The sequence below is a fragment of the Agrilus planipennis genome, unplaced genomic scaffold (genome assembly GCF_000699045.2).
Source record: "Agrilus planipennis isolate EAB-ADULT unplaced genomic scaffold, Apla_2.0 scaffold167, whole genome shotgun sequence".
Taxonomy (NCBI): Eukaryota; Metazoa; Arthropoda; class Insecta; order Coleoptera; family Buprestidae; genus Agrilus; species Agrilus planipennis.
Genome location: NW_020439043.1, coordinates 33,873 through 45,986, shown reverse-complemented (window position 1 = coordinate 45,986; position 12,114 = coordinate 33,873). Strand labels below are relative to the sequence as shown.

The window sequence follows — 12,114 nt, the reverse complement described above, 5'->3', positions numbered from 1 at the left end:
TATTTTTTGACGATCAGTGATGTTATGATGACCGTAAGGTAGCTGAATCAGATGTGTTTGCGATTTAATTCATTTTAAACATTTATTAAATTTGTGCCTTTCAACTTGTCGCATCAACAACGGATAAATTCCTACAACTTCAGAAATTATCTATAAAAAACTTTGATTTTGGAATTACCAAAAATTTGTTCTAACATTTTTTCTTAGTTTGTTTTTGGGACCTCTAATGGAGGATTTTTCATTTTTAAATTCGATATTTTCTGAATGATTTGATTTGTCAGTATCTGAGGTATACAGGGTGTTTTTGAAATAAGTGGCATGCTTTGGGGAACGTTAACTAGATGCAATAGGGAATCGCATTATGAGTTAAGAAACGTGATTAAGGAACAAACAAATCTGTAAGAAAACCAGAAGGACTTACAATCCGAAGCTGGCCCTAGGCGTGAATTGGCAACACATTTCGCATTTCCCTAAAACTAGAACATCCCAAATCCTTAACTACTATTTGAGAACGGTAATCTAATTTAGAACCACCTCTTAATTCCTATTTCAGCTTCTAATAGTTTTCTAACTAACCCTTCATGCAGTGGCGGATTTGCAGTCCTAGCCGCTCTAAGCCCCAGGCCATGTGCCGCCCTTTTCTCAGCACCCATCATTATAGACTAGATACATAATTCATGAATTTGTTATCATCAGTGATTTTTTTGGCACGATTTGCCGCCCTTAATATCTGGCCGCCCTAGGCCCGGGCCTACTGGGCCTTATGGAAAATCTGCCAATGCCTTCATGACTTAGAAGATGTCCTATCAACCTATCTGGCCTATTTCTTATTGACCTCCACAGAGTCCTCTGTTCTCTTACTCTTTCTAATACCCCTTCATTTCTAACCTTCCCTATCCACGGTATCCTCATAATTCGTCTGTAACACCACATTTTTTCTTGTATAATCCTAATGTAGTAAATAAACGTTCACTTCATAATTAAAAAAAAAAGCATAGAGTAAAAGGGTAGATTTCGCATTTAACGTATTTTGTCAAACAGTTGACTTTTTCCTTGATTGTAGATTTTTATCAAATTAAGGTTAATCCCGTTCAATTTTTGAATTAATATTGCACCCAGTTTCATATTCAAATGAAGAGAAAAAGACATTTTAATGAGCAGTGGTGTGTATTTTATCCAATAATATAAACAATATATAGACTCAGTTCCCGAATAGGTACTCGTAGTTTTTGCTTTTCAGATAATACTCTCTTTGTAATGTAATAGATGTAATTCCTAATTTGCATTCTTAAGCACATTTCCTGTTATTTCTTCTAAATTGATTGTATATCCATTTGATTACGTTATTATAAACACCCTTATTTAACGTATTTATCATCGAAGACGGAGAATGTATCAATTCAATCGATAATAATCACAATAGCGACTAAGCGTGTTCTAGAAATGTGTAATATTTGTTAAGAACATTCCGGTTATATTATATTTCACTTAATTGTATTATTTTCCAAATACCTAAACGACGTATTTAATTAGTAGTAAACGTGGTTGAACATGTGACAAAAACAAATGGCCATTTTAGCCTTTCGTTCGCATAACTACATAAGCGAGAAATATGAATAAAGTGAAGTCTTACATTGGCATATGTAGGTAAGCAACTACGGTGAAGAACGAATTAATTAGTTACATTATCAGAATCTGATCAAATATGTAACAAACTTCCTCCTATTTTGAAATCCTCTCCTTTATTTCAGATTTTTGCTATTGTTGTGTATTGTGTTATTTTATTTATTTATTTAGTTATTATTATTATTGTTGTAGTGTAGTTCTTGGGCGAATATTGAATATGGTACTTGCTTACGAAAGTTAATATCCGCGTACAGATATGCATAAGTACATGTTTAGCTTAAAGTAATTTGTTGGAGTATATGAATCAGGAAGTGAATTTATTACTGCTCATCCTTAAATAGCACAACTTTGGTTTTAAAATACAAATATTAAAAGTGAATGAAAAATATGATAGGAACATCCAGAACAGTTAAATGGCTCAGGAAATTGATTTTGCTGTAAGCTGTATGCAACTACTGGTGCAGCTGACACTAAAACGTTGCAACTTTTATATCACTATTTTTAAGTATATGGACATATAATTTACGAAACTCATTATTCCGTGCAGTGTTGTAGAAAAGTTGGGAACAAAACCTATACCAATTTGTACATTTCTTTCATTCTTAACTCAATTTTAATATTTCGTGATTTCATTTATTTAATTTAGGGTTTGGGTAGCTTCTCTATGAATTTAACTTATAATACAATGTAAGTAAACGGGAGTTTTTATTACTGAAAAGGATTACGTTACGAAATCAGGATTTTTACGTTCTCCGAGTTGTTCGTCCAGTTGATTCGTGGGTTTACGTCAAAATAAAGAAAACACTCTTTGAATATGTATTGGGATGTGACATGTGGGCGCGGCCTAATGAAGATGGCTGTCCATACATTGCATCAGTATTATAGAAAGCATTGCATATTGTGATTTTTAATTTTTCTAATGATAAATTTAAAAACAATTTTTGATTGGGCTAATGCAAATGCAAGCTCAAGAAGTGTTGTGGAAGCCGAAAAACTTTTGAAAGCTGGCCACATAGTAAAATGTGGAAAAAATGTTGATAAAACAAGTGATACCGCTTGATACTTGCACTTAAACATCTCGCATTGATGGCGTTAGAGGTACTACTTCTACTTAAACATTCCTTAAATTTTCACCGTTTGATGAGTTATGATCTAATTCTTCTGATACTAAATCTTTTTCCTGCTTCTCCATTAATTCTTCAATTTTTTTACGTCGATTAATTTTTCGAGTTTCGCGACTATTATCTATTTTGACATTAGGTAAGTTATTAGACGGGACAGCATTCCTTTTCAGTTTTCTTTAAAAATTAACGCATAAATTTTAGCATCACATTGGAGTTATAAAGTGAGGTTAAGTATAGAAATACAACGTTTATGATTACTACTTACCCGGAAAAATGTAGTCATCTTTTTTAAAATGAAGTGAGCAAACTCTTGTACATGAACTGACATTTTTAATTTTTAAAGCACTTTTCCAAGCTTTAATTTGATCGATTTTCTCAAGATTACCATATACATTTGTGATAGTTACGACCCGTTGCACCGTAGAAAAACTATGAAATATAATATCTAAGTCCTTATCTAATCGATTTTAAATCCCCCTAATATGTAGCTGAAATATTTCTATGTGTATTTAATTTCAAGTTGTTTTTTTCAATAAAATACTCGATCAAAACTGTGAAGATCGCTTTTTCCAAATTACTTAAGTGTATTTATTTAATGAGTAATTTTGCTCATCATTATATGTCCGCAGCCCTGGCATCAGTATGTATCTCTATTTCTCCAAACATTAGTAACCATAGTCAAAAACAAAAGAGCGATCGTAGCGCTTTCCTGTTTTCTCCAAATTTTTGCGACATTGTTTCCAACCTCTAAGGAACAAATAATGTGGCATTTCTGAGGTTATTCAGCACTTACTTTTTGTTGTCTGTCATGACATAGATTAGCGCTGTTTCTAAATAAATTACATATTAATTAACTTACGTCCAAAATAAAAATCTGCAATACAAATCGCTGACAGCGTTAATTACTTAATTTGTTAGATATTCCTTTGTGGATTTTTCATTAATTAAAATTTAGTTGAATATACGTTAAAAGTTAATAAACAATTCCCGTGTTATTTTAAAACTATTAATTTTCATAAAAGTTCCTTTTAGTATGAGTGATTTCCAAAAAATAAAAAACAAGATTTTCGTTAGTTGGCTACCATCACTAGGACGTGGCTAACGGGGGTTGCGTAAACAGAGTGTCCATTTGAAGTGTGTCCAGCATTACTATCTCGGAAACGGTATTAGCTATGACATTAATTACTTAAACTGCCCATTTTCACTAATTTAATCGATGTTGTAGCTTTTGCTATTTCCGAGATACCAATGCTAGGCAAATTTGAAATTGACGCCATGTATATTATTATATTCAATCCAAAACATCAAAAGAGATACATATTTCGATATTTATTATAAAAAGATGAAGTGAATGCACCTATATCATTACGACCTACAGAAACACTACTAAAGAAAGTTCAGGAGAAAGAATTAGAAGAAATTAGTGTTACACAGAAAATGTTAATAACTAATTGTACAAGACACATTTACAAAATTTAATCTGCTTTTAACTTATAACATTAACAACAAAACAAAACTGACGCTAAATCTTATAAATCAAATGAAAATTAAAAAAGTTTATGATTTTTGACGGTTTTAAGAAATTGTGAAATTTCTTTAGTTTTATCTGAATTTTACTATTTAACGTCTGTTTTGTTTCATTGCTAATTGAATAACAGTTTCACCAAATTAAATTTTTCATGTGTGTCCCGTACAATTAATTGTGTCTAACACTGATTTCCTTAACAGCTAAACCCTTGAACCTCCTTAAGGAAAAAAATGCGACGCGTGAGTGAGAAAAGATATCTAAAAAAACACTTGGAGTAAGCCGCGATAAGCTTGTGGAAACCATAAAATTTAGTTGACCGCCTTTACGACAGTCTCGAACGTGGAAATGTTACATAGTTTGCAATAAACCATGTTCATGAAGCACGCGCCTTTTATTAAGCATTAAAGATTATAAAAAACACGTGTATATTATATCTAAATAAACGATTTTTTTATGGATTCTCCATCACATTTTTTAATTTTCGAAATAGGTTTTCCTATCTTCAATTTTGCTTTGTTATTTTTTGTAATGCAAGAAAAACTAAATATGTTAACATTGACGTAAGATTGCAACTGTTATTAAAGATTCATATATAATGAGTCCAACGGAACTCTCTATTATTGTGGCAACCAGGGGAGGCTTAAGGGATAGGTAAGCCGAATACGCCTAAGCATAGAGCGACAGTCACAATGAAAGAAGTTTGTTTGATAATATGATGTTGGCATAAATAGCTCCTGTAAGCCTATTTTTATATTTTATCAGTGGATAGTACCTATAATAAAAATTGACAGCAAAGATAAATTTATTACGAAAAGTGTAATAGCAGTATAGTAACCCTAAACAAAAAATTTACTTCTAAACTTAAGCTACTCAAACCTATATAACTCTGAATGGTAAAATTTGCATTAATAAGTTTGAAAGAATGTACAAGCTATTAATTTCAACCAGTTTACTCTCAGCCTCAATGATCACTAAGTCATCTTCCGGTCTCACATAAGAAGTTTTACTTTAGAAGACAAACGAAATATGCTTCAATACTAGCTAACTTCAATCCGTTTCGCTCTGTTTACATTCTCACTTATTCTAAACGGGTGCTTGGTGGTCGGTTCGCAAACCCAAGCGCACACCGGACTGGAGAAATCACGAAAATTCTTTGCACACTTGTATCGAAATATCTGAAAACCCCTTGATTTGATAGTAGAACTAGCTCTTCGAACATTTGAAAACGTTCTCGATTCTTCCGAACCAATTCACTGTAAAACATTCTATTTAAGGACAATCCTAGATATTTGAGAACGTTCTAGCTCAGAGTCACCCCAGAAACATTAATAGGTAATTTCCCATATTTTACACAAACATGGACTAATCTTAAACATTCCAAAACGGTTTTAGAACACTTTGATCGAAATATACATATATAAAATACCTTAATACAGTGGCAGAAACCATACTCACTACTCATGTATATTGATTCTAGAACATTTAAGAACATTCTCGTCACCTCCAGTGTAGTTTATTCTAGTAAATTCTAGGTAAATGCAATCTTAGCGACACAGCCATTCGAGAACATTCTAGACATTCTCACTTACCCTGAACGGGAGACCCAGTCTCAGTGGAACCCCAGCAGAACTTTTACGCCCTCGCTACGTTCCCTGAAGATGTCCAGTCACAAAAGTTTATGAAACGTCGAATGAATGGCTCCATCGGTGTTGTCACAACAATAAAATATTTTTAAAAAACTGAATACCCGCTAAATGAAGCTCTATCTCAGAAAAATTATTCTTTGATTTATTATTAGAATTCCATTTTTGATATTACATTTCATTTGACTTTTGGTCCAGTTACCAAACACCTTGTATACGAATAATGCCGGTATATTTAAAAATTCTCGGTATAAATAAATACAAAAACGAAAAATTTGTATTTTTTTTTTTTCAATCTAACCTGCCGTTCTTGATTTTTGATATCACTATTCCACTTATTTGATTCATATGTTTTTATTCATTTTCTCACTTTCTAACTTTTACTTCTTCTTTGTTCCCAGTATTGTTTCAAACCATCCTTAACTTTTCTAATACTTACAATGAGTCATTTTATCCATGCAAAAAGTTTATCACAATAATTAGTTTACATTAAATTCCAAAATATAATGGAAACTCCCTACATGATTTCACTTTACCTTATGGAAAACTTGTATTATATTATATTTATTGTATTGTAGTGGTCAACTTTGCCAATATAGAGATGATGGTTTGTTTCAGGGTGGATGGGGCAAACGTTCCTCAGTTAACGACGATTACATTCTAAACAACTTAGTAGACGGTATTTCAGATGACGGTCCCATTCCTGAGTACAGCTATTTTGTGGATAACGAGAACGACGACGAAAAAAGAGCCTGGAACAACCTACACTCGACTGGATGGGGCAAAAGGTCTGCCAGAAGATGGGGAAACTTTAAAGGTAACATCTGCTATTCACACTAACTACTTCTAAGAACGGTCATTTTCACAAATGATGCGCCACTTGCTACATAAACCTACACTTTTGTTTTTGAAAAAGTATAGCCAACATTATGTATAGAAGGATTATAAAGTAACCAAACTTATTGAAAAGTTTGATAGGATTAGAAACGAAATTTAAAGATATCTCCCAAAAGGAAGACAGTGTGATGTGCAAAAAATTTTATTGTTTCCTATTACTTTATAGGGGTATTTTTTGACGATCAGTGATGTTATGATGACCGTAAGGTAGCTGAATCAGATGTGTTTGCGATTTAATTCATTTTAAACATTTATTAAATTTGTGCCTTTCAACTTGTCGCATCAACAACGGATAAATTCCTACAACTTCAGAAATTATCTATAAAAAACTTTGATTTTGGAATTACCAAAAATTTGTTCTAACATTTTTTCTTAGTTTGTTTTTGGGACCTCTAATGGAGGATTTTTCATTTTTAAATTCGATATTTTCTGAATGATTTGATTTGTCAGTATCTGAGGTATACAGGGTGTTTTTGAAATAAGTGGCATGCTTTGGGGAACGTTAACTAGATGCAATAGGGAATCGCATTATGAGTTAAGAAACGTGATTAAGGAACAAACAAATCTGTAAGAAAACCAGAAGGACTTACAATCCGAAGCTGGCCCTAGGCGTGAATTGGCAACACATTTCGCATTTCCCTAAAACTAGAACATCCCAAATCCTTAACTACTATTTGAGAACGGTAATCTAATTTAGAACCACCTCTTAATTCCTATTTCAGCTTCTAATAGTTTTCTAACTAACCCTTCATGCAGTGGCGGATTTGCAGTCCTAGCCGCTCTAAGCCCCAGGCCATGTGCCGCCCTTTTCTCAGCACCCATCATTATAGACTAGATACATAATTCATGAATTTGTTATCATCAGTGATTTTTTTGGCACGATTTGCCGCCCTTAATATCTGGCCGCCCTAGGCCCGGGCCTACTGGGCCTTATGGAAAATCTGCCAATGCCTTCATGACTTAGAAGATGTCCTATCAACCTATCTGGCCTATTTCTTATTGACCTCCACAGAGTCCTCTGTTCTCTTACTCTTTCTAATACCCCTTCATTTCTAACCTTCCCTATCCACGGTATCCTCATAATTCGTCTGTAACACCACATTTTTTCTTGTATAATCCTAATGTAGTAAATAAACGTTCACTTCATAATTAAAAAAAAAAGCATAGAGTAAAAGGGTAGATTTCGCATTTAACGTATTTTGTCAAACAGTTGACTTTTTCCTTGATTGTAGATTTTTATCAAATTAAGGTTAATCCCGTTCAATTTTTGAATTAATATTGCACCCAGTTTCATATTCAAATGAAGAGAAAAAGACATTTTAATGAGCAGTGGTGTGTATTTTATCCAATAATATAAACAATATATAGACTCAGTTCCCGAATAGGTACTCGTAGTTTTTGCTTTTCAGATAATACTCTCTTTGTAATGTAATAGATGTAATTCCTAATTTGCATTCTTAAGCACATTTCCTGTTATTTCTTCTAAATTGATTGTATATCCATTTGATTACGTTATTATAAACACCCTTATTTAACGTATTTATCATCGAAGACGGAGAATGTATCAATTCAATCGATAATAATCACAATAGCGACTAAGCGTGTTCTAGAAATGTGTAATATTTGTTAAGAACATTCCGGTTATATTATATTTCACTTAATTGTATTATTTTCCAAATACCTAAACGACGTATTTAATTAGTAGTAAACGTGGTTGAACATGTGACAAAAACAAATGGCCATTTTAGCCTTTCGTTCGCATAACTACATAAGCGAGAAATATGAATAAAGTGAAGTCTTACATTGGCATATGTAGGTAAGCAACTACGGTGAAGAACGAATTAATTAGTTACATTATCAGAATCTGATCAAATATGTAACAAACTTCCTCCTATTTTGAAATCCTCTCCTTTATTTCAGATTTTTGCTTTCGAAATCGAAATTGTTATCAAAGCGTCGCCCTCTCTAATTTCTAAACTGAGTCACATAGGCAGGAGGAGATCAATCTGTGTATTATAATGTGAATTCTTTTTTATCACCAAGATTATTATCCTTCATAAAGGATACTTCTTCTCTAAACAACTACTTTAGTAATAATATTATTCACATTACAATAACATTTATCACATCATATCAAAGAACCTTAAAAAATCGAACACTGCAATTTGTTCAAAAAGCAAGCCTTGTTTAGAATAATTATACATGAATAAACGTGCAAACTAAAAATTTAATAACCAAACCAAAATCGTTAATAAAAATATTAACCAGAAAAGGATCGAGATGTGAGCCCATGACAAACTTGTTTATTAATGTAGATAAACTATTTCAGATCTGTACAATTTGAATTCACTCAATCAAATAAAGTGGTGACCAAGATGGCAGTGAATGATATATGCCAAAATTTTTCAATTTATCTATTAAAATTGAGGGGTCCACAGTATTAAAAACCTTTGACAAAATCAAAATATACAAAGTCAACTTGATATGAGATATTCACAAAATTTGTTGTTAAATAATAAGAATATAACTGATTTAAAAGACTGGATCACCACTGCACACCATGTTGTGCATTAGTAAGAAAGCTCTCTAGTTTGAAAGATAATTTATTAACTAAAGAATCAAGAAGTTTTGCAAATATTCCCTTTATTGAAAGATACCTGTAATTTTCAATCTTCCAATGACTCAAAGAGCAATTAAACAGCTTAGTGAAGGAAGTAGCGAGTCCAGTAGAACATGTTTTTATAAAGTAATAAGAAGCCCCATTTGGGCCAGTGCTGGAATTAGATTTAACCCAGTTAATGCCATCAAGTGTATCAATGAATCTAACTTAACAACATTTAATTTTACACTATTTAAGAATGTAGAACGAAACGGTTTAGCAAAAAATCCTGANCATGTTTTTATAAAGTAATAAGAAGCCCCATTTGGGCCAGTGCTGGAATTAGATTTAACCCAGTTAATGCCATCAAGTGTATCAATGAATCTAACTTAACAACATTTAATTTTACACTATTTAAGAATGTAGAACGAAACGGTTTAGCAAAAAATCCTGAAATATCATCATCTGATTGCTTTACAATTTTTGGTTAATAATATGGTAAATTGTTAAATTTATTTTACCTAAGCATTATTAAGTATTTGTAATTTTCCAAAAATAATTATTGTTATTTGTGATTGGAACTAATTCCACTTTTTTTATACAATTTCAGTACCACTAATAGAAGTTTTGCTAATACTTTTATAAAATCGATGTAAATATCTTCTAAAAAATTTGATTGTATCGAAATTTATGTAAATCTTTTCCTTCCTAATAATTATAATTAACTGTTTAAGCTCATTATCAAATCCAGTAATATAGTATTTTTAACTAACACTAGTTCTTCTCCCTGGCCCCGGCCATTTTTATTGCTCCACTATGACTTAGTGTCGGCCATCATTCTTTTCTAATTGTTGCAGTTGTCGGCCATCATTCTTTTTCAATTGTTGTCGCATTGTCACTGATGTCGGCCATTATGGTTTTTTAATAGATGTATAATAATCAATGATTAAAGTTTAAAGGGATTGTTTGTAAACAAATATGCAATATATCGTACCCTTCAGCATAAAAAATTGCTGATACTAACTAGGTAATACCACTTTGCCCTGTGCTGACGGCGCTTATAATTTCTTTTATAGATAATATTACTAACATGTTTTTGTATTTTTATAAATATCCACCAGTCAACCAATTAATACAAGGCGAGTTATGTATCTTGAGACAATAATATACTTATTCTGATTACATCTTATATTTTAGAAGAAGTGTTAGACAAAAGGTGTGTGCTTTCGAAGGTAAAATCAGCTGGTCACCTTTAATGTGACGTTGATATTAACCTTCAATGTCATTTGCAGGTCAAATCACTTTTTTTTAAATGGGAATACATATTGTAAATTTTGTAATCGAAAAATTAAAATTGAATTGAAAGAACAACGAAATATCCCAAATACCTTTATTGACAAAACAAAATGTTTTCAAAAGGACATACAATTGGTAACCATCAAGATAATTAAAAGATCATTTAATTTCTTTTAATGGGAATGCGTATTTTTGACCCCACCAATGCAAAGGGCAGAAAATTTTATAATCGGAAATACCCTTGAAATTGATTTTTTCTTAATTTACATACCTATACGTAATTATAAGCAAATGTATCTTATGCATTTTTTTCAACATTATCTTACATTGACATCAGCGAGGGGCACCAACATTACTGAAAATGTGTTACCTTAACACATGCATGGCCGACCCCTATTTTGTTTGTCCAAAAAAATAATGAATATTCATCCCCAGTTTTTTAAAAGAACTGTCTTTAATAGTTTCTCTTGTATAAGATTTTAATTTTGCAACGAAATCTTTGAAGAATGTTTCAATCGACCGGAAATTCGTCTCACGTAAAGAAATTCATGCATAATTTAACATTAAGCTCTCAAGAAAAGTACATTGGAAAATGCAAGAGAAAGAGCTAAACATAACTTAATTTATTAAACTTCGTTTATACATATATGCAATTTCATATAGCATGCTTTGCTTTCAAGAAATGGTAAATATGTACCTTTTGACGTTTAATTAGTTTAACTTTTTCCTATTTATTTATTAATTATATATAGATATGTACATAAGTATGTCGCAACATGCATTACACATTATTGAGAGTATTATTAAGTACCAATTAATTAATGAGTAATGACTAAAAAACAAAGACTGATGATACGGACTGCTTTTGGTTTATGATACGAAGAAATTTTTGTAGTTAATGAATTTGATGTTAAAAAACAAATTGGTAAAAAAAATTAAAAACATAAATTAAGTAAAAAGCAGTTTCAGCCTGGAACGGAGCCCTGGTACCTACATTAGCATGGAAGCTGTACATCCACACAACTTGGCTATTAACACTTATTGAATTGCGTAAAACAAATTCCTCGAAGCAAAATCATATGGTTTGAATTATTATAAGTGAGAGTAAAAAAATTATACGTCAGCCAAAAACTGACAGCATTTAAACTGAAACTTTTTATGGAATATTTAGTGTCAATGAGGAAACCAAAAAATACACTTACAATTACCTGAAAAGGATTACTCAAAATTGTATGACAAAATTTGTGTTTAGGCAATATAAATTAAATTAAAGTGTCTGTATAAATGTGAAAAATTTCAAATTAAATACTAGTGTCACTTGTATACACAAATTTATACATACATATACGTAAATCTACAAGCCAAGTAGTGTGAAAAATCAAAGCCAATTAGGGCCATTTT

General features: G+C 31.7%; 1 protein-coding gene across 1 annotated transcript in view; it reads left to right on the top strand.

Annotated features, from left to right (window-relative positions):
• Positions 1-6,144: 6,144 nt before the first annotated feature.
• The window catches only part of LOC108736817 (allatostatins MIP), a 7,274-nt gene continuing 1,304 nt past the window's right edge, over positions 6,145-12,114 (top strand). The window contains exons 1-2 of the mRNA XM_018469401.1: positions 6,145-6,150; positions 6,540-6,738. Coding sequence (XP_018324903.1) covers positions 6,145-6,150; positions 6,540-6,738 — 205 coding nt within the window. The remainder of the gene's footprint in view (positions 6,151-6,539; positions 6,739-12,114) is intronic.